Source organism: Numenius arquata, chromosome 2 (assembly GCF_964106895.1).
Source record: "Numenius arquata chromosome 2, bNumArq3.hap1.1, whole genome shotgun sequence".
Classification (NCBI taxonomy): domain Eukaryota; kingdom Metazoa; phylum Chordata; class Aves; order Charadriiformes; family Scolopacidae; genus Numenius; species Numenius arquata.
This window is the reverse complement of record NC_133577.1, coordinates 8,810,866-8,834,005: the sequence shown is the minus strand read 5'-3', so window position 1 is coordinate 8,834,005 and position 23,140 is coordinate 8,810,866. Positions and strand designations below refer to the sequence as shown.

The 23,140-nt window shown below is 39.4% G+C and overlaps 1 protein-coding gene across 2 annotated transcripts in view; it reads left to right on the top strand.

Moving 5' to 3' along the window:
- The first annotated feature begins 1,607 nt into the window (after positions 1-1,607).
- Positions 1,608-23,140, top strand: part of TULP4 (TUB like protein 4) — a 125,618-nt gene continuing 104,085 nt past the window's right edge. For both annotated transcript variants that reach the window (XM_074168363.1, XM_074168362.1), the window contains exon 1: positions 1,608-1,859. In XM_074168363.1, coding sequence (XP_074024464.1) covers positions 1,608-1,859 — 252 coding nt within the window. The remainder of the gene's footprint in view (positions 1,860-23,140) is intronic.

The following is a 23,140-nucleotide window of genomic DNA, read 5'->3' as shown; positions in this document are numbered from 1 at the left end:
TGTTATCGCAGAGGAATAATGTATAATCTTTGGCACGTTTTGCTTTGGGCTCAATAGATTGTGAATGGACTAATAAATCGTGACCATATGTTGAGTAATGATGACTGGAAGTAAATAAGTTGAGGAACTATGGGACAAGTCTGGGCATTGAACTGAGCAAACCTCGTCGTCCTTCTTGAGTTAACCAGGTCATCAAACTTGCATATTCTTTCTCCTTCTCCTTTTTCCTCTTTTCACTTAGTGTGGTATAAATACTAATTAATTGAGCTCATAAATGTTATTCAAATAAAACAATTGGAATACTTCATATGTTTCCTTCTTGTACAGCTGCAAATGTTGTGTCTGGAACTATGAATCTGTGCTGTAGACAAGCATCAAGAAGGAAAGATCCGATCAAACAAGCAAGGAAAATACCTAGTGAAATAGTGAACCCAGGAAGTCAGATTTTTAATGCTGCTTCTCTTTCTTTTTTAGATGATTCTATTTCTTCCTTCCTTGAATTTTAGAAGATTTTGAAAGAGTGCTTACTTGATGTGCTTTAATTCTGGCATTTGTTTTTTACGGTAGGATGAAAAGTCTGTGATTCCTTGTAGCAGAAAAAAGGGAAAAGTATAAGAAAAACAGCTTGACATTTTAGCCTGTTTCGGAGGAGAGAGAACTTCTTGGTTCACCTGAGGCAAACGTATCTGCTTTGAAAGCCAAAAGCTTTAGAGCATTTTTGATTCTGCTATAAATGAAGAGGGGGTTCCTTTTTCATTCGTGTGTGGCAGCAAAAAGTGGGAAAGCAGGCAAGATAGCGTGATAAACAGTTCAGGCTGTGTTGGGTCTCTGGTGGAAAAAAAAGTGCTGCAATGAAAATTGGATTGGCTTTGGATTGCAAAAACTTTTGAGTCCAACGAGCGGTTCAGTACCAAGAGGGATTTCCCAACTGGCCTGGCACACCAGTGCCTGCACAAGTTCGGGTCTGTTTCGCACGGTTTGTGTGCCTTTTTTTCCCTTTATGCAATCTCTTTCAGCTTTAGCAGCAGAAATACATCAGATGGAAAAGATATGCCAGAGGGCAGCTTGGAAAAGATGAATGTCATATATATACATATATATGTATGTGCGTGTGTTTAAATTTCTGCAACTGAACTTTCGAAGAAAATCTGACTGGAGGAAATCTTAAAAGCCTTAAGTTACTTGAAACCTACACGTTTGCAACTCTTTGTCTCTGGAATTGCATTACGCTAAACTGGAATCTCAGGCTGTATAAAGATTATATCAAGTTGAGCAAAAAGATGACTTAACCATTTCTTGAGCGCCTCTTATGAAGTAGCTGTTTCTCCAAAGGATAAGTGCACCCTCACTCTACAGACTCAAAAACAAAAATGAACCTGAATTTTTTTTTAAGTGTTACTTTTTCTTAGCCAACTGCCATCATCTTTTATAGAGGAATTTTTCACTATGCATTTGGTGGATATTTATAAACACTGACCCCATCCTCCTCCCTTTCAATGATCTATCCCAGGTCAGTCTTATCAATAAAGAAAAAAAAAAAATTGATTTAAATTTTGTGCACTAGACATATTACTTTCTTATGTCAAAAAATAAAATATTTAAAAAGCATGTATGCAGCCGTGGAACATGGGCCTGTTCTTTGCAGCGATTCCAACATCCTCTGCCTCTCCTGGAAAGGGAGAGTCCCCAAAAGTGAGAAGGAGAAACCGGTGTGCAGGAGACGGTACTATGAGGAAGGCTGGTTGGCAACAGGCAATGGCAGAGGAGTTGTAGGCGTCACTTTTACTTCCAGCCATTGCAGGAGGGACCGGAACACCCCTCAGAGAATCAACTTCAATTTGAGGGGCCACAACAGCGAGGTAAGCAAAATGTGTTACGCTTTAAAGGAAATGATAGCAATCTTTTTTTTTTTTGGTAGTATTTCTGCTTTAAATTTTAGAGGGCAGTATGAAGGAGGCTCAGGACTAATCCAAATGTGATTCTGTGATTCTGTGATTCTGGGATCTTTTGGAGTCTTTCTAGTAAATTCAGGCACACGAGGCTGATGGTGGAGAGGTTCTCTGGAAATGGGTCTGGTTTTGGTTTGGCCTATTTTCTCCTTCGCTCCCCAGCACCTCCCAGATTCCAGGCAAATTCAATAAATGTGTGTTAAGGGAATTAAAAGTTGTGATGGTTGACTGCTTTTACCAGTCTTAAAGTCTGGCTTGGAAGACTAATGGAAAGACAGGGGAGTGGGAGAGGAGCTCAGTTGAAGTCTGCCAGTTTTGCAGAGGCTGCAAACTGGAATGGCCTGTGGCAGGGGATAGCTGGCATCTCTAGAAAAACTTAATTTTGTTAGAAAAAGGGGCAAGTGGGACTTCTCAGAAAAATGTTAAGATGCCTTGCAGTAAAATACTGTAACTTCAGAGTGCAAGGCATTGTCCTGACTATGACAACACAAAAACTTTTCCACTTATTTTTTTCTGGAAGGGATAAATCTTGTTGGTAAAAGCTGATTATTTCAGCTGTGCTTTACCGTCTTCCTGGCACCATTCCATAATGCTTCGTGGCAAGTGCAGATGATGCCCGGTAGCATACAGACTGTCTTGGACAGGTGGGAGAACTTCATTTGTTTCTGCTTTTTAGTTAGGCTGCGTTTGGATGTGCTCTTTGAAAAGAATCTGTCCAAATTAAAGCTTTGCTCTAGGTTAGCGGATAGAATGACATTGTATGTACTGAAATGAAAACCAAAGATATAATGTAGTTTTTCTTGTCTTTTGTGCTACTTACTCATTGGATTCTAATATATGTTGCCCTTTTGACATAAGCTGCACCTAAGATTTAGTGGTCGGTGGTTTTTAATAATGTTAATAACTCTTTATAAAAGAATTGTTCTAAAAGCTTCCTCTTCTTAAGGAAAAAAAGGAAGTAGGGAATAAATATTTAGTCTAAAATAATTGCTTACATACACTTTGTCCATATGCAGGTGCATAGGTGTATTGTAAATTATGTAGATTTTTATATTTATATACGTATATATTTGGATCAGGTTCATTCAGAAAATTACAGCCACCATTTCCCAAAGGGAAGAATGATATTTAAATCCAGCATTTTGTTTTGAGCCATCTTTAGTTGTCAGTATAATTTTCAATTGCAAATTGCATTATATTTTTGAAATGTGTGGTACAATGATCTCTTTCCATTTCTCCATATTTTCTTCTCTAACTTTTCCGTGTACCTGAGCACTGGAGGAAATGCTGCTTATGGAAACGGGAAGTCTTGTTGCAGAATGTGGAAATGCAAGACTAGGTTTAAATATGTGCCAGCTAAGTGGAGAAGATGCTGATGTTCATGCTGCCCTTTGGTTTTGGCTAGTTTTGCTCTGATTACTCGGCCATTAGATTCTCTTTCTGGGTCACTGCATTGTTGCTGTGTGGATTGTGCTGTTTGTGCATCCTTTCACCTAAGAGTGATTGGTACAAGAGAGACAGAAATGAAAATATCCTGTTTGAATTTTTTTTTTTATTTGGGTGCTTAAGATGTTCTGGGTCAAGGTTGTCGTTAATAAAGAATTGTGTTTCTGTAACTAATCTTTCTGGTGAATGAAAAATGAAAATACGTGAATGACCAGAATAGAGACTACCAATTCATTTCTTTAAATGGCACCACAAAACTGGTGTGGTGGGGTCAAAAATGTGTCATTCTGAAGGAAGAGGAGAGGTGGCTTTGGTGCAACTAAATTGCTGTCATGAGTCTGTGGCTGTTACCAGATTTTCCTGCTGGAATGTGTTTTTGAGCATCGGTGTAGCTGAAAGTTCATCCTTACAAGGTGATGTGTTACGCAACACTCTTCACCAGGCTTACTGAATGTTATCCTTTTATAGGAGAATCCTACTAATTTTGGTAGGAATAAAACTGTAATACAGGATTTATTAATTGTTAAAGGTCTATAGTTGAATGGACAACGAGACTTTTTCTTTAGAAAATACCTTTCCTTCCAAATCTGTCTGATGAAAGATTCTTTCAAGGAAAGAAAATGTTGAACAGCACTGCTGTTTGCTAATATTTGCATAAGAAGGAGTAAACGTTTTGTTTTCATATTCTCATGTTAAAAAGCAAGCCAACAGCGACCGTCTCTTCTGTGTACCATGTTACACAATGGAAAATGCTGATTTTGCAAGCGTAGCCTGGTGTATGTGTCTGATTAAAGTTACAGTTGTTGTACAGAATGTGCCCAGAGGGATGTGATTGACTTAAAATTTTAAGAGCCTGTGTGTTTCACTGACCAATTCTAGGATTGTATTGTGTTGTCTTGTTCCCAGAAATGGTGATTTATACCTCTACATATTTTTCTCTTGGATAAACCTACTGTGACAAGTCAAGTTTATTGCTTTTCTGAAATACGTTGCTACTTTAATATTAGTATGCATTCAATTATAAAGTGTGAAATGCTGTAATGAGCTGAGCAGAAGAGGTGAAAATACAGAAGCTAAATACTTTCCATTTGGGGTATAATTAGCAATATGCTGTGGGCAGAGCAGTATATTGTATTTCAGTTTAGGGTGAAAACCTGGAATGCGGCAGCGCTGTGCTTTTGGCAAGAACGTGAGACTATTTTTAAGTGGGTCATGAAGGTGGATGCTGGTGATGTATTTTTGCGATGTTTTTATGACTGCTGAAGAGATTCACTGAAACCTCCTTTTGGTACACAACTCTTTTTTTGACTGTAATAGCATGCCTGTAGCATATCAGAACAAATAAGAATGAAGAATCTCCGGGACTGAGTTACTGACGCACGCATTACAGTGGTGGACTTGCATGAGTCATCACATTGAACAAAATTGAGAATGAATTGCTTTGTAGTATGAGCCGTGCTGGAGTTTTTACAATTGCTTCAAGGTTGGTTTTTAGAGTTTGCAACTAGGAAGCGGCTGCCATATTTCTTTAATTAACAACCTCCTTTTTATTTGTAGTTTCTAAGGACAACTGCAGGGATTAAAATAAGCTTATTCCATTTATTCAGTGGCAAGGGGTGAAAATACTGCATTTTGTGATAGATCTGTTTTTTAGCTTTGGCATTGCATTTATAGTCCTAAATCTCATTTATATAAGGCTCAGCATTCTAAAAATTAATATTGAAATGGGCCCATATCAAAGGCAGAAGCAACTTTGATGCAGAAGGAAGGGGAAATGTGTGTTGTGCAGCTACGACGTGTTTCACGTGTTGTAGGAAGCATGTTCCATCTCTTCCATCTCTAACCATGGGAGGTGTCTCTGTGAGGGTCGGTGGTGGATGGAGCAGATGTGAATGGCTGCAGAGACATGTGGTTTAATTTGGTTTTGGAGCACTTCCCTTAGTCTGGGAGAACAAACTGATGGAGGCTGGCACTCGGTGGGGTTGCTTTCGTAGGTCTGTCAGAAAGGTTAGAAGGCAGGAAGATATGATATTGTACCACAGCATGTGAATCTGCAGCCAGGGGGCAGAGACACACGCGGTGGCCTAAAATACCATCCCCTCCCCTGCACGATGCAATGCTGTGCAGAAATTAAAGAGTGAAATTTAGAAGTCTTTGATTTTCACCTAACTTGACTTTACTTGACTGTACTGGAAAACAGTGTTAGAAAAGTAATTGAACACATTCCTTTTATGACTTACTATTTCTGTGATAAATTAAGGATTAAATGAAAAATATCTGGTCACTTCAGCAAGGTCAGGGTTTCACCCAGTGTGACTAGTAGGCTCTGAAGCATGCCAGGCTCAATATTTTTATTTTTTTAATATTACTGCAGAGATGCTGGCTTTCAGCTTCTGGTCCATCCTGAGGTTTCTGGGGACAGATTTGCAAGGGAATCTGTGAAAGATAATTAGAAAAAAAGGCCAAACATATCCTCAGTGGATTTCAATAGCCTTACAGGGATCTTCCTTTCCAGTGAAAGATTTACACAATGTCTGCAAATCAAACTGGTTGGATGGTGCTGCTGTAGGTATTTCTTTTAATGAGTTCTGTTGTGTCTAGTGTATTAAGAAGGTAACAGTTTCTTTAGCACTTAATGTTTCTTAAAATATTAGTGTTTAAAATAACGTTTTGCAGGTGCATATTTTTCTTTTCACTGTGCTAACTAAAAAGACATCTTTGATATATTTAATATGATTCAGTATGCTAATTCCTGGACTGAAGCATTAAAAAGTAGTGCAAGAATATGCAGTGAATTAAGGAACATGCTGAATACATTATTGAGTAGGCATAGTGTTTTTTCCTATAAATATAAAGTAAATTGTGCATTTTTTTTTACATTTGTCATTGTTTGAGTGTCTTAAGTGCATGACTCCAGCTGCAAAAACGACCCTGTTTTGTTTAGCACAGGATTTAGAAGTAGACAGGGACATAAACATATTTCAGCTGGACTGTCAAACGAATTATTTTTAGTTACAGCTGTTCAAAGTAATGCTGTCCTTTAAAAATGTTCAATAAATGTTGCTTTTCATACTGCATTGGTTATGGAAGTCTCTGCACTGTTCTTGGTTTGGTTTTGTTTTACAGTGGAAGGAGGTTACAAATCATTTTTCCTGTTTTGAAAATGAAGCTATTCTTTATTCTCTCCACCCTTCTGAGCTTGTATGTGAAAGTTCTGAGCAATTCTGGCAGAGCAGATTATTTCCAGAAGTCTATTGCTTGCATAGTAAATAAATTTTAAGCAAACAAACTTTTTCAACAGTGTTTTTTGGTTTATAGTGTTACTTGTAAGAATATAGAAAAAAATATAAAAGCCTTTATTTTTTAAAAAAACCCTCTGTCTGTTTTAATTGTAACATTTGACATTTGAACCTTAAACTTCACATGTGATTTTTATTATGATTCCTGGAAAGGAAAAACAAGTCAGCATGTGAGTCTTGACAGCCTGGGTACCTTCTATCAATTGTTGCCTTCAGACATGGTTGGAGCAGTTGTTAGTGGTGAACACTTAAGAAATCTTGAGGTAGAGAGGTACCGTAATGATGCCTTTTGGCTATAGAAGCCTCGGTGGTACGAGACGTACACTGATGTGAACTGCAGTGGTACTGCAGATCTCTCCTGCTTTTCTGTCACTGCACACTGAAGACAGGACAAGGTTTGTTGGCAGAAATACTATCTCTTTGTTAAAGCAAGCTAGTATAATTGGAAAAGACAGACAAGCTTTTGGGCATACAAGGTTCTGAAGAAGACTTGTATTTATGAATGCTTGCCTAGGTTTTACCATGCTGCTAGCTGATGCAATGCTAAATCTGTCTACAAACGATGCCCTTCCTCTGTCCTTAAACTATTATGGATACAGAAAAATAGTGCTGCAGAGAGAGGCAGAATTAGTGCTTCTGTGGGAAGTGGCTTGTAGGAGACTAGTTCCTGTGCCTGACCGGGCTGTCTTTATTAAATTTGTATTGTGACTAGTATTGCCAGGCTTTTCTGACTACTTATTTTCAGAAAGGAGAAACACTTTGGGATTTCATGCAGGCTCCTTGTTGTACCTTCTTGAACTGTCTACTCTGCACTTGGTGCTTGAGTACTTTAAATCCTTAAAACAAGTATTAAAAGAGCCAAAATACATGTTAAACCTCTTTGTTAGTCTTTTTCTTACCAATCTTTTAAACTTCTGATGAAGCTTTATGGCATGCAAGAAGTGTCTGTCTTACCCTTTGCTTAAACGAGGTAGCAAAGGAAATAAATGGAGCTGAAGTTGGAAGGGGTTGATGTCCTTCCCTCAAGCAACAAGTAGCAGTCCTGCTGCTTCCCATTTCTCTGCCCTATATCAGTTTGCAAACCCCAAGGTATGGCCTAAACTGTTCTGGTATACCTTCTGTATAGCTTGTTCAGTCTAAGAAGTGTGACAACTTTCAATGGGTCTTTTTTCTTTGTGATAACTGTTTTTTTGCCAGCCATGCTCAGCTTCTACTTCCACAAATATTTGGCCCTTTCTGTCTGTCCATCCGTCTTTCTCAGTTGCCTCAGAATCCCAGCCTCCGTGAGCTCTCCAAGTTCAGGGGTGGTTGGCTGCTCAGTGCACTCTCCTTTTACTAAGGTACAGGATTATATTTGTCCTTAAGCAGTCGTGTGGCTTTGAAGCAAACCATCCAACGTTGCTACAACTGTAGCTGGGTAGTGGGAGTTGGTGATGCTGCAGTGATTTATCTGCTGCAGTCATGCGTACGCAGTGTGTTTCCTGCAAAGGATAGGTCATCCGCTTTGGGAAATTTTAAATTACAGTTTTTCTTTTTTGTTTTAATAAGCATCTAGAAAATCATCCCTCAAGGCTAGGTAAAAAAGGAATATATGACAGGAAAACAGTATTGTCAGCTTTTAAACAGAACTAATTATATTTTAAGCAGGTCATCAATGTCAACATTTTACTGTACCGTAACAGATGGCTACAGTCGTGTTATTAGCTAATTCTACTCAAAGTTTGAAGTGGAATCAAGCTCACCTTTATCAGAAGTGAACCCTAAGCTTTTATTGATGTTAAATTGTTGCAAGATAACAACATGAGTATTGCAAGATAATGATGTGTCCAAGAGGCATCTCGTCTTTTGAATTAGGGTGAAGGTACACTGTTGCTCTGGATAGGAGCAGGTTTTTTTGCCATGATAATTTGGGTACTCAAGGAAAATATATGCATTTTCTTTAACAAAAGGTTAATGATGAGGACGTATAGATGTAGTGTATAGGTGAGATTACTACTGATAATTGATACCTAAGCTTGGAATAGGAGCACCTTCTGAATAAGGAAGGTCACAACTCAATGTGTAGGTCTTGTATCTGCATACATACACACTGAGCATCTGAATAGCGGAGAAATCGGGTTTTATGGTAGCATTTCTGAGCCATAATAATCATTAAGGACACTGCCTTGGTTTAAACAGTTCTCAGAGGAATTCACCAAATTAGAGATAGTCTGAACAGATAAGATACCCATTACGAGCCATAAACATTTCACAATATAATTGAACATAGAGCACCAAGTAATTGCTTGTCAAGTATAGCTAGAATGTGGTGGGACAGACAAAAGAAATTTTATAGGCACTTGTCCTTGGGCAACCGGAATCTCTGCTCTGATAGCAATCTTTTATGGACACGTGTGAACTTCTGAGGGACTTCTTCGTATTCTCTTTGCATTATAAGCTTCTTTAAAGGGAAGTAATCCACTTGTATAACAAAAATGTTACAGGAAGTAATGAAAATGAAGTTGAATTGGGGAAAATTTTGTGAATTTTCAAAAAGAAGTGCTGGTTTTAAGTATTCAAAATAGAATTGTGGTGTTCTAGTTCTGGAATTATTGGACAGATTAGTATATTGGAAAATAGTAACCTGATATATTTCTCAATTTTTTGTATTTTAAGGAAATGAGATGTACACAGATGACTTTACTAATGAAGAAAATACATCTTTGTTTAGCCTGGTCAGAATGTAATGAAACTGCAAAGTACAGTGGATTTATTCTGCTATTCAAAAGGACACTCTGGCAGTAAGAAGTTCGCACCCCCTTGCCCTGATTAACAGCGGGGTTCTCAGGTTGGTGGAAGATGTGTGTTGGTGGAGCCTGATTTGGCAATTTTGGTTGTTCTCTGCAGACAACAGGCAACACTGTCTCCTGTAAGATTCTAGTGGTGTGCTCCAGGGATCAAAACTGAGTCTACTCCTGTTTGACATCTTCATTAATGATCTGGATGATGGGGGAGAGTTTACCCTCAGCAGGTTTGCAGATGGCATCAAACTGAGAGGAGTGGCTGATAATGCCAGAGGCTCGTGCTGCCATCCAGAAGGACCTTGACAGACTGGAGAAATGGGCTGACATGAACTTCAACTAGAAGTGTAGAGTCCTGCACCTGGGAGGGAGAACCCCATGCACCACAATCTATGCGGGGGGCCACCCAGCTGGAAAGCATCTTTGCAGAAAAGGACCTGGGGGTCCCGGTGGATGCCAAGTTGAACATGAGCGAGCAATGTGCCGTTGTGGCAAAGAATGCAAATGGTGTCCTCAGCTGCATTGGGACAAGTATTGTCAGCAACTTGAGGGAGATGGTCCTTCCTCTCTGCACAGCACTGCTGAGGCCACATCTGGAGGACTGTGTCCAGTTCTGGAGGGCTCCCCAGTACAAGAGAGACATGGACATACTGGAGAGAATTCAATGAAGGGCCACAAGGATGATGAAAGGATTTGAAGCATCTCACATTGTCCTGGTTTGAGGAAAGGCTGAGAGAGCTGGGACTGTTCAGCCTGAAGAGGAAGATCTTAATAATGTATATAAATACCTGAATGGAGGGTGCAAAGAAGATGAACCAGGCTTTTTTCAGTAGTGCTCAGTGACAGAGGCAATGGGCACAAACTAAACCACAGGAGGTTCTCTGTGAACATCAGGAAACACTTTTTCACTGTGAGGGCAACTGGCTCAGGTTGCCCAGAGAGGTTGTGGAGTCTCCATCCTTGGAAATATTCAGAAGTCATCTGAACGCAGTCCTGGGCAACTGACTCTGTATCCCTGCTTGAGCAGGGAGCTTGGACCTTCCAGAGGTTCCTTCTAACACCAACCATTCTGTGATTCTGTGAAATCTGTTTGTAAGTCTAGGTGAAATCCTTTGCACCTAAACTGCTGGAGCAACATCAAAAAACACAACTCTTGAAGGCAGGCGGGAAGTGTGAAATATGCAAAATTGTGGAGAAAAGCCATTCAAGTTTGGCTAAAATGAGAGAACAAACGGATGTGCTAGAGGAGGCACAGAACATTTTTTCTGAAGATGAATCCAGATGATATTCCGAGTAGTCAAGTAGTTGGAAAGCATAGTTAAAATCCTAATGGGGAATTACAGGCAGAGATAATTAAAATGCAGATGAAAGTGAAAGCTGTTGGATGTGAGGGTGACTTCAAGAGAAGCAGAATTCAGGAACAAAAATTGTCACTAAGCTGAAGAGGAGAAACTGCTTATGTGGCACAAGCTGTGCCCCTTGGAAAGAAGTTCTAGAAGAAACTGCAGAGCCTAATTCTGTTGTAAGGTATAGAAACCTGTAGCCCTGCTTACAATAAAGTAATAAAAAAAGGCTAAATGTAGTCAGTGAAATAGCCGACTTCTGGAGGAGATTGTATCACAAAGGTAGCAGTGCCCTAATTACCGAGTGCGTTCATCTGCATGTGAAATGAGAAAATAGCAAGTATCGATTTAATCAAGGAAAGACAGGCAGAACTGTGAAGAAACATGCAGCAGCAGATCATCGCTACCTAGGACAGGTGTGGACATGTACCCATAGATGTGCAGGAGAGTCAGGCCTGACTGTAGGAGAGCCAGTCTCGGAAATGTCCAAGCTGAGAATGACACTGGCTTTTGTGAAGCTGAGCAAACACGGGGGATCTGGCATTCACTGACAGTCAGCAGAAGGCAGCAGTCAGTTCCACAGAAGACAGTGCCCTCCTGAAGTTAATGTCTTGAGTATTGTCCTGGAGAGGGGGCCAAGCATAAGGACCTTCAAGAGGTGTTGGAGAAGTAGAGAAAGAGGGAGTGTTTCAGCCCATTGAAGGAGAAAGCCATCATCTGAGTAAGATGGAAAAAAGAAAGACAGAGGGTTCTTCCACCCAGGGAAGAGACCTCTCTAAAACCTTTAACCTGAAAAGAGCTAGAGGAAATTGAGTTTCACAGAAAATCTGATTCTACCAAAAGGAATGAATCAAAGTCATTCTCCAGGTAGAGACACAACAGAGAATTATGTCAGTGGAAAAAGAGGTGAGAAGGAGACTCAGGCTTGACTTTTTCAATTACAAAATACTAGAAACAAAGATGTGTTTGTAATTTCTAGCTACCCTAATGAGGACCTTTCTTGAGGAATGACCTTATCCTTAAAGGGTGCACATGTGAAGATATCCCGAAAGGCTGGTTTGAGGATACAATGAGGCAGCTTCCTGATGCCCTGCTATTGGTAAAAGGAGTGTTGATAGCACACTAGGGAGCTTAGTTTATAAGGGATACAAGCAGGCCTTTATGTTAGGATTATCGTAAGGAAAAGGGATTCTATTCCTTATTCTTTCCCTTCCCTTAATTTTGATTTGGCCCTGTGAAGTATTTCGGGAGCCTGGTAGCACACAAATATCTCGCTCCTCGGTTCAGCAGTATTCTGGGAGCGTACAATGAAGCTGTGTTATCTGCTGCTGCACAGAAGTGATAATGTTAAATGCCTGGTTAATTAATAAACGGTGTTGCTGTGGAGGGAGTTGTTATTTATTGTAGGGAATGGATGCTCAAAATGTGGTTCCTTGAAATGAGGTTTCTTAAAAGCATGCAGGGGACTAAGTAGCAAAGAAAGGCTGCAGTTTGAGAGTACCTGTCACTTCTTGTTCTGGTAGTGTCATGAGTTAGGCTTATACTTCATGACCTAAATGGCAGCAATACTGAATAAAGTGTATGAAATGGAAGAACATTTGATGTTACGATTACAGGCACAGATTACTTTACTGTACAAAGTGAGCTGTTAGCATAAGTTATGTTTATCAGTGCATAAGATGTTTTCTCACGTATGTCATCTTAGCAATTCTACTTTTGCCCACAAGACACCCCGTTGATCACAGATGTTAAAGTAGGAATTGCTGTTTTCCTATGAAATGCCATCAAACTTCTACGTTTCATTTAAATTTCATTGCATTTTCAGCATTCTTACCGCTTCCAGAATAATGCCAGAATAATGGTTACTTCAGATTTAGTAGTCGTTTTACTAATTAGGGAGCCCAGACCCTGCATTCCACTTGTGAGAGAAGTCTGTGTGTCATAAGGTGGCTTGAATATTAGCAATATTCAAGTTATAAAGGTTATAAAAATGTAAACCAAGACTTGTTTATTGAGAAATATGTATTGGAATATATATATGTTGTTCTTGTTTGAAGGAAATCAGAAGTCTTTTGAAGCAGTGTTTCAAATTAAGAATAGTTGATGAGGATAAAATATATCCTGCTTTAAATACTTTCTCCAGAAGAAATGAGTCCAGCCGGGAGGTTAACAAATTAGACTAGAATATTGTCATTTTAATACATAATACTAATGCAACCAATTATACCTTGCTATTATGTCTTATGGCTGGCATAAAGTCATTCTGTTGATTAACCGGATTCAAATTAGGCTTTGACACAATGTTATTATGTGTTATTAAAGGTCCTAACTGGAGCTGGAGTTTCATTGAGTTAATTGTGGTAATCGTTCCAGTCTCTGTGGTCACTGGGTATGTGTTAAAATTGTCCTGCCTCAGCCAGCTTCCTGCTCGGTTCCCTCCAAGTGCAGAAGTGAGATGTGGTTGTGATTATCCTGGGCCAGGGAGATGACTGTGTTTACTGGCTGGCAGCGGGTGTCAGTAATTACAGGGGTAGGTTGCTTCTCCATCCTGAAGGTCTTGAGCTGCTACTAACAACTAAAATGAGCCACCTTCTGCCTGAGATGGGAGGAGGAGGTGCCTTGTCTGAAAATAGATGAGCCTAAAGTACCATTTGAAGCAAATTCGTGTAATTTTGTTTCTGTATGCATATAATATTTTTATACAGCCTCATTTTTATTTTAACTGCTCTTTCTGCAGCTTTGATGCATAATTGTGACAATAATCGTAACTTGTTTGTAAGACTTGAAGGACTTAAGCTTGTTCATATGACTAGAAACATCATGTAAAGAAGCTGTATTTTACATATATACATATATCTTAGGAAGGACATGGACCTGTTGGAGTGGGTCCAGAGTAGGGCCACAAAAATGATGAGAGGGCTGGAGCATCTCTCCTAGGATGACAGGCTGAGAAAGTTGGGGTTGTTCAGCCTGGAGAAGAGAAGGCTCCACAGAGACCTTGCTGCAGCCTTCCAGTGCTTAAAGGGTGCCCACAGGAAAGATGGGAACAAACTTTTTAGCAGACTCTGTAGCAATAGGATGAGGAGTAACAGCTTTAAACTAAGAGAGGGAAGATTTAAGCCAGATACAAGGAAGAAATTTTTTGCAATGACAGTGTTAAGAACGTGGCATGGGTTGCCCAGAGAGGTGGTAGATGCCCCGTACCTGGAAACATTCAAGGCCAAGTTGGATGGGACTCTTGAGCAACCTGATCTAGTTGAAGAGGTCCCTGCTCATTGCAGGGAGGTTGGACCTTCAAACGTCCCCAAAAGTCCCTTCCAACCCAAAGTATTCTATGATATATATATAAATGAAAGGATTTGTTACATATACTGCCAGATAAAATAAATTCATGTAAGTAAAGCAGTTGAAAAAATAACAGCCATGGGAAGGTTCTGTTCCACAGAAAAGTAAGCCAGTGAGGAACTAAACCATTTGATCTGGGGACCTTGTACAGTCTCCTAATGTGTCATGCTTTACTTTCAGCTAACTTCATAAAATATAAAACAAATGTTCTATATTGAGCTAAAAATTCATGTGGAGCTTGATAAATGTGCAAATAGATGAGACATACCGTAACGTGATACTATTTTAAATGAGAGCATAGCATTTTCATAGTGACCTTTGAATATTCTTATTTTCTAATTAATGTTTCTTCAAATCTGTTCGGAATAGGCATGAATCACATACTAACCAAAGGAGTAAGTTTTCTGTCCTCGCATTTTGCCTGTTCAGCTGTTTTGTTTTGAAGGAAATAGTGTCTCCTTTTACTATGGCTGTTCATGTGCTGTCAGTATTTCTTTCCTACAAGTTCCCCTTTTTTAATAACTGAAACTAAACTGGAAACACCTTTTTGATATATGTACCCAACATGGAAATTCTTGCTGGGCACTAGGCATTTTATTACTTCACTTGGGATATTTTTCAAGATAGTTTCTGACCATGAGACGTTTGTACTGAAATACACAGAAGTTTAGTCACAAGTATATAGACTTAAAAGATGTAGACTTAAAAGATTTTAAACTTGATGGTTTTGGGCAGCTGTTATTTTTAAGTTTCTTGTGGCCTTTTTGTTTGTAATCTCCAGGACAGAAATTTGAAACCTTTTTAATGCTGAAGGCACTCTTGTTTCTTAGCTTGTTTTTTCTAATACTACTAGTAGTATTAGAAATGCCTTGCTATTAAAATTTTGTTTTTAAATTGCTGGTGCAAATAATAGTAGCACCTGAATTGTTAGCGTTATTTCTACTTGCTCTCTAGAAATGGCAAGCTTTCCAATATTATTACTGAACTGTTGAAAAATAGATAATTTCACAATGAACATCCATTATTGTTTTTACTGGCGTTTATTCAAGCAGATGGTTTTACTGATTTGATGTAGGAGTCTAATGTATAATTAATTACATGTTAAGCGGTACCGATGTCCATGAGAGTAGGGGAAAGAGCTCAGAGTTTAGGTAGAAGTGGGGATGAGCAGGCCCTGGGGAACAGGGCAGCGTGAAGGGTAGGGTGGGAATTTGGGACTGTTTGGATGCGAGATGCAGGAATACCTGGAAGGGGATAGGAGACAGAGAGAGGACAAGCCTACCTGCTCCTTTTCTAATGAGACTTTCTGCCGGGCCCTGGGGTTGGACCTATCATTCCGAGGTCCTGAATTCCCTTTGATTCATAAATAGCTATCAGATGCAGTCAAAATATCTTCATCCTCTGTAGTGAGTGATCCAAACCAGAGGTGACAACTTTAATAGCTGTTAGTTAAATGTAGATAGTAGATATCAGTCCTGCTCATCGTTTTGTGGATTGATGGTGGATGTCAGGAGCAACATGTAGGTTTTTCCTATTTCTTTTGTAAAGCTTGAGCAATTTGTCAGACAGCCATTGTGTATCAGAGAGAAAGATTAAGCTATCAGAAGTTATGAAATGTCAGCATTACCTGCAGTTGTTTTACTGTGTCAGTTCATTTCTTTGAATGTGTTGGCGCATACATATTATGATTCAGTTTTCAATTACCTTTTCTTTTTTTTTCACTCCTTGGAGTTCTCTTCCGTTCAGTGCCTGTACGGGGTCTGTGGATGAGAGAAAGTTGCCTGAACAAACTCTTTATTACTTGTTTCTGAATTCAGTAAGTATGCAGCGAAGGGCATGAAGAAAAGTGAAGCCCTGTTGTTGGGCAGCTGAATGTTGCTGTGGAGGATTGGGGTTTTTTTACTGAGCTTTTCACCATAACCAGGATGTATTTCTTTTTCTGAGTAATGGTAGTAACCATTTGACTATCTTTGGAACTGTGAAGATGAATTAATTTTCATTAAATGCTCGGATACTATAATTCTACACAGGTAGCTAGCCTTTCCTGGTCTTAAAGCATTTGCTTTTGTCATCTTGATATTCTTCTAGGGATCTGATTTCACAAGCCAATTTTAAAATAAATTTTCATGACTCATCTTCAGAGTTTGATCATAAGTAATATTTGGCCCCATAGCATGTGGGCAGTGGTTTTTTGGTATATACCTGGCTAAGCTTGAGGGATTCCTTGGTGGACAGCAAAGCTAACTTCAAAACTCGAGATTCTAGGTGTATAGCAGTAAGATAGCAGTAAGAGTAAGGAGTTCTTCAGTTGTGGTTTTTTTCGGTTGTGTCAGCTCATAGTGACTCGGTTGGTTCCTCAGCTTAGAAATCACCTGTTTGGAACTTCAGAACAATTGTAATGATGCAGATTGTGCCCAGAGGATGTATAACATAATTCCTATTAATGGGAGGTTTTAATAATTGAGTTCAGTGTTGCTGATGATAACATTAGAGATGTTAGATCTAACTTGCCCTGTTGAGCTTGACTTTTAAGTGTTCTAAAAAAATTCTGTGATGTACTTATATGCTGCAGTGATTATTAAGACTGAGAATCACAGGCATTTAATTGAATCTGAAACATGGTAGTGTGGCTCCCTTGGGTGGGCGTGAAAGCTAGAAAAAAGTCAGGTAGTACACTGAGTGAAGCTTCTTATTGTCAATTAACTCCAGAATTGCTTGAGAAATTTAGACAGTTAATCAGCAAATTTACTTTATCCTCACCAGTACTGCAAATACCACCGCAGTCTGAAAAATCAAGTTACATTTTTAATCCCACCAGTAATCCAAGATTTTGTAGGTTAATAGAGGTTACCTCTCTTATATTGCCTGTCTAACATGGTACTCCAGTGGGTTCAAGAGGGTATAACAGAATGAATTGTTGTATTTAAGAGTAAAGATATTCCTTTGGTTGTGAAAGCAACAAAAACTTATCTTTTCTCTTTACTATAACTCTGTGGTGTTAACTTTTTATCTTGAACATCAGCAGAGGTGAGTTTTGAATACACATGGGGAGCAAATTTATTGAGTAAATAGTTGCTACTGTTAAATAAATTACTCTTAAGGCTGCATTTTAAAGCCCTCATATTACCAAAATGAGGCAGACGCCCATAAAATGCCTTAAAGAAACTGCATGAACTGTAGAGGAGGTTTTAGAAAGGGGTAAAGTGTCTTTTAAAATGTCCTTTATATTTCCAGGTGGTTGCAGAGGGTGATTTTTTGGGTTCACTGTCCAATGTGATGATGGTTAATTTTCCAAATTATTTTACAAGCATTCTTTAACAACAATTCCATCGTACTGTACTGTGGCACTCGTGGGTAACTTCTGTCAGTATAGATTTAGCTATCGTTCTTGTGAAATTGAATTTTCCCTTCATAATTTTCCTTAGTAGTGAAAGATGGCTTATTATTTTTTAAATAATAGTGTGGACAGCACTGGTTTTAGTGGAGCGTGTTAGATTATGTAAAATATTATTTTACATAATATTCTGGTGATAAGGACAACTTTCTATTTGAGTTTTTTCACAAATTGAAAGTATTTGAATTTTTTCACTTAAAATAGAATTTTCAAAAGCCATTTCTCTCGCTCCTCTTAATATGTGTAATTCTGCTTGAGGAAAGTTTTCTGCTTTCTTCATTCACTACTTTCACTTCATTTCACTTCATTCATTCGGATAAGTAGGGAGGTGAAATCTTGAAAATACTTCAAATAAAATTGAAGACACAGATTTTCCATTTCTGTGAGCCAATAGGAGTCTAAGTTGAAAATGAGAGGCTTATTTTTGAGGATTTTTGATCAGCTGAAAATTTTTGGAACAACTGTAATCATGACAATCACATAATTGACGGAAGGCTGCTCACCAATTTGTGTTCATTTTTGGGTGGTTATTAGCAAGCTAATAACTCTGGATGCTGTTTTGAAATTTCCTGTCACTTCTTGTCATTGTCACTGGAACCAGTGAGTGTCATTCCAAGGGATCAGCCTGGCATTTTATACCACATTTCTCACAGGTAGTGATGAGGAGCACAGTGTATCTAGACCAATGACGCCCAATCTTCCACCCAGATGAATCGGTACCTCGTGTGAGTGTTAAGAGAAAATTATGTGCTTTGGCTCCTTCTCTGCCACACGACTAGACTTGTGTGGGGTACTACAGTCATATACTTTCCAGAAGCAATAAAAAGAAATAGGTAACTTATACCAGAGAGTTGTATTTGGCCCTCGGGTGGAAGTTGCCTGGGCAGCAGCTGTAGAATATGCTCATTCCCATGCTTTGCTGAAGGTGGCACAAGTGTGGAGCCTGGGTGCTTCCTCATGGCCGTGCTAAGGAATGAGATTTGGCTGCCCTTCTCCCTTGTGGTGTTACCACCAGCGCCGATAAACTGTTGTGCCTTACACAGCTGCAAGAGCCACTGCAAGCCTGCAGTGGTGGCACTCTGTGTTGGAGATAGCTGGAGTCGATCTGTCACTGGAGACAGGCCTGAAGCTGTAGCAGTTGTTCTTCATTCACTTCCCCCATTTTGCAGGGTTTTTGTCAGTGGAGGATCCCAGCAGCAAGAGTCCGAGTCAAGCTACGGAGCAGAAAAGAGTGAGGCAGGATATCTCAGTCACAAGGGTGCCAAACCGTCTGACATCAAAAAGCTGTTAAAAACGTACGAGTATATGACAAACTCCAGCTCAAATAGCATGCTGGGTCTTTTAGAATATTAATCTATTTTATGATCTCCCTTTTATAAATAAAGCTATATAATAAAGTGCTCCAGGGTTCTTTGAGATGAAAGGCATTAGATAATGGCGCCTTTGGATGTTTACCTCTTGTCTGGGCCTGTTAATTCATTTATCTCTGAAATGCTCTATTGCAACATCTCTTTTCTTGCCCAGGTGTGGTGTGAAACCATTTGAATGTCATCCTTATTTATTTTAAGTTGCCTATTGTGAGGCATCTATGAGCTGAATTAAAAGAGCTACGAAACACTAAAACCAAATTCCTACATAAAACTGCCAAATAAAATACATAGCCAGGCAAGATTAAAAAAAAAAACAACAATCAGACACAAGGACAAGCCCAGTAGACCTCTTGTGAACCACCCACGAAGGGATTAGTTCCCAGCTTCTCAAAGGAATGGGAAAAACATGGGTAGGAGATAAAAGAGCGAAGGGAGGGGACCCGAAATAGGTTAAAATAGCTCAATTGAAATAAACAAGACTCGCAGTAAAGGCAGCCAGAAAAGGGCAAGAAAAGAAGTGCATGCTGAAATGTTAGGCAAAAATGTAAGTTGCTATACAGGGACGGAAGTCACTCTGGTGCAATGTGGCATCTGGAGCAGGCAGAGTCCCTCTCTGACATGCAGCCTGCAGGCTTCAGTTTGATTTTGCCTGGCCTTTTCAACCTGCCCATGAACAACCAGCTGCAAGGAGGGAGACGGTGGTGCCGATTAAAGTCAGAGTCCGAAACACAAATTTGCTTTCTTTGGTTGGAATTACAGTGTCAGAGCCTTTATCCACCCATTAAGCACAGGAGACCTAAGTACTGAAACGGTTTGCAGGATGAGCTCTAGAAGTTGTAAAAAGATGCGTCCTTTTGAGGTTTTGGGATTTACTGACCTTGCTGATTTCTTCTCATCTTTCCCAAGAAAAGTTGTTTGTAGCCATCAGAATAGTATAGGTTGATGAAGACCAAGTACAAGAACTTATCTAAACCATCCCCTTTTGAATAGATTATTTCTCCACAAATGGACCCTGCTTGTTTGTAATCTACACTGTAATCCTTCAGCTGTGCCAAGTTATTGCCTCCAAAGAGGTTAAATTATTGAGGGTGGGAGAAAAGTTTAACATGTATCTTGACATTTTTGGTAACGTCAACTCATGCTCCCGGCTCTAAATTTCAAAACAAACACACCCTGAACATTATGCTGCTCTTTTATTACATCTTCTGGCAAGCTACAGTTGGTTTCTGCTTTGCGTAGCTGCCACTTTGTAGGATTCTTACTGATGGTTATTTTTTTCACTTGGCCCGTTTAGGCGTTTGTTTAAATGGTACAAATAAATTAATAATAATAAAATATATCATTAGTTCCACTGCTGGTTTTCCTCCAGCAGCATGCATTTAGTTTTCACTCCCTCTCCCCTTGCAGTCACACCCTTTTGTGTTAAAAATATTTTAGTAATAATACCATATTTTGCTCTTTCTTCCTTCATCCCTTTTGAATCTCTTTATGTGAAATCGGTGCTTTTGAAAGCTGGAACTTGACTGTCCTGGAGAATAGTCAGAGAGATACTGGATAGAGTGGATGTGCAAAAAAGGCAGTTGTAAGAGCTCCCATGTCTTGCTTGCTGTGACCTTTAAGTTTTATGGTCACCCACTGTCAGGGTCCTGGTGCAATCCCCAGTGCGGATGCTGGGGCAGCTCCCTTGTGGAATCCCCTATGCATTGGGATCAGGAGCACACGTATAATCATCATCTAACTGGAACAGGTTTCAGTCATTACTGTCCTGTCCTAAAGGTGTAATCGAGGGCAGTCTGCAGGTGACTAGGAAGATGCTACAAATTCTTACCTATAGAGTCGTGTATAAATTGGAGAGTCATGACTGGTTTGTGAGAGATATCCAAGGGATGTTATGAATGGTATGGCTGGAGCTTTACAAAGTAGCGGGGCATTGCAAATTTCATGTTCCTCTTTACTAATGTGTGTTTGGTACTTGTAAGTTAAAAAATAGAATGGCTATTTTCATTTAAAACATGCATTAATTGAAATAGCTAAGAGAATGTAAAGTAGTGATTGCCGTCACGTCAAGCAGAGCTCTGACTCTACTGAAGCTCTCTTGGACACTGCAGTTGTCTTCATAAATCCAAAATTGTCATACTGGTGTGAAGCCCCATCCTCTTCATTGCAGTGTTGAACGGACCTGCAGATGGGTGCTATGCCCAGATATGCAGGATGCGGGTAAAAGGAGTACGATGAAAGGAATAGTCTGTTTTACGCCTTGTATGCAATCTACTATTTAACATTTTTTGATGTCTGTTCTTCACTGGTAGTATGCTGTGACACTTCTGAAAACTATTGCTGTGGTACTGGGTTTATGGGGTGATAAAACACCCCAGTCTTCAGAGTTTTCTGAGAAGCTGTTGTTTGAAAATGGAATATTTTCTTATTTTTTTCATTTTATCTGTCTTTACCACACGTCTAAATTCTGCTTTTCCTGTATTCCTAATAGTTTACTTTTTCATTTTGGAATGAAACTCTTCAGCCTTAGCTGATGCTTAGCATCTCTTTGTCTTGCTGATTTGTCTCCTCGTCTTAATTACATCAGCTCCAAACCCCATATACATTTCTGAAATGGCTCAGTCCTACTTTCTGGCATGCCTACTGGATTCCCATTGCTTAGTGATAGATTAACTTAAACCAGAGATTTCTACTTGGACTTTATGGTGGTAATGCAATCTAAGAAGTCCTACGTGGTCTTGAGGTGTTCATTGCAACTGTGATTTGAGGCATTTGGTCTGGTAAGGCTCTGTGCTGAGATTTATAGTAGAAATAGATGTACGTGAAGCTGCCTGCGTTGCTGTATTAGCTTACTTAGAGATATACTGCTCAGTGTTCTTAAAATATCTCTTGCCAGGGTTTTAACTTAATTACAATTGAACTTTTTGATGTGAAGAGAACAAAAGAGAGAGTTAAAACTTCAAATATTGACTTTTTGAGAAAAGGAGTGAAAAAGAAGTACTGAGCAGACTTTGCCAGAGGTAGGGGGTGAGAGAGAGAAAGAGAGAAAACGTTAACGCTGGCACTGACAATTTTTGGAATTAATTTGTAGCTAGCTGTGTGTCACCAGTTTGAGAGAGGACAGCATGAAGTTTTACATGTTAAAAGCTTTGTCCACAGTGGTTAAGAGCATCCATAGAGAATCAGATGTCCAGATGTCATGGCGTCCTGTCTCTGGCAGTGACCGTTAGCTGACACATAGGAAAGAGCTTAAGCACCAGTGAGCTCGTAGTTATGCTTTCCCAATACAGCCCCTTATTCTCAGTGAGTCTGTGGCTCAGGGGCTTTCTGGGCCACGTACCTGGACTTTATGTCCTTACAGCTTTCTTCTTGAATTTGCCTAACTACTTTTTGCATCTGTGTAAAATTTTGACCTATCCTGTATAGCGAATTGTACAATTTACCCATGAGTTGTGTGGAAAAAGTACATTCTTTTGTTGTTTGGATATCCATCCTTCTGATTTCCTTCAATGACCTTTATTTGCTGCACTGGAAAAAGCAGTAATATAGTGTTACCTATTTACTTCACTCCATGCCTGATTTAATAGACCTAATATGATATCCCTTTATAGTCATGTATTTTCCTGATTTGAATAGTGCTAGTGTATTGCTCACACAGAATCTAATCTATCCATAATTTGAAGAATCTTTTTTTTTTTCCTGTTCTCAATGTGTTTTCAAGTAGCCTTATATGCATTTTGGGACTAGAAGAACAAAAACTCCACATAATAGAAATGAAAACCCATACAGTAGCATAATGCTGGTTTCTGTTTTTCCTGTCTCTGCCACCCCCTTACAGTTCCAAATGGTGACCAACATAATAATGACAATTACCACTTGTTATAGTTAGGGCTGATGTATTTCTTTGAAAGAAGGCCTAGTGGGGGACATTTTAACTGGTGATGGATAGAGGACCTGACGTGGACTCCCAGTGCAGTTCCTGCTTCTTTGTTCCATGTAATATTTGTCAAAACAGTGGCGATGGATGGTGATACGTAGTTATTTTTTTCAGTGTGAGGGATGGCTGCATTCAACATGCACACACGTAGATAAAAGATGTTGAACAGCTTCAAAAGCCGTGTCAGTCAGTCTGTCAAAATCAGCCTGGCAGACCTGGAGCGTTGTACGTACAGATGGGACCTGAAAGTGAGATCTGTTTGCTCATGGGAGAAAAGGGA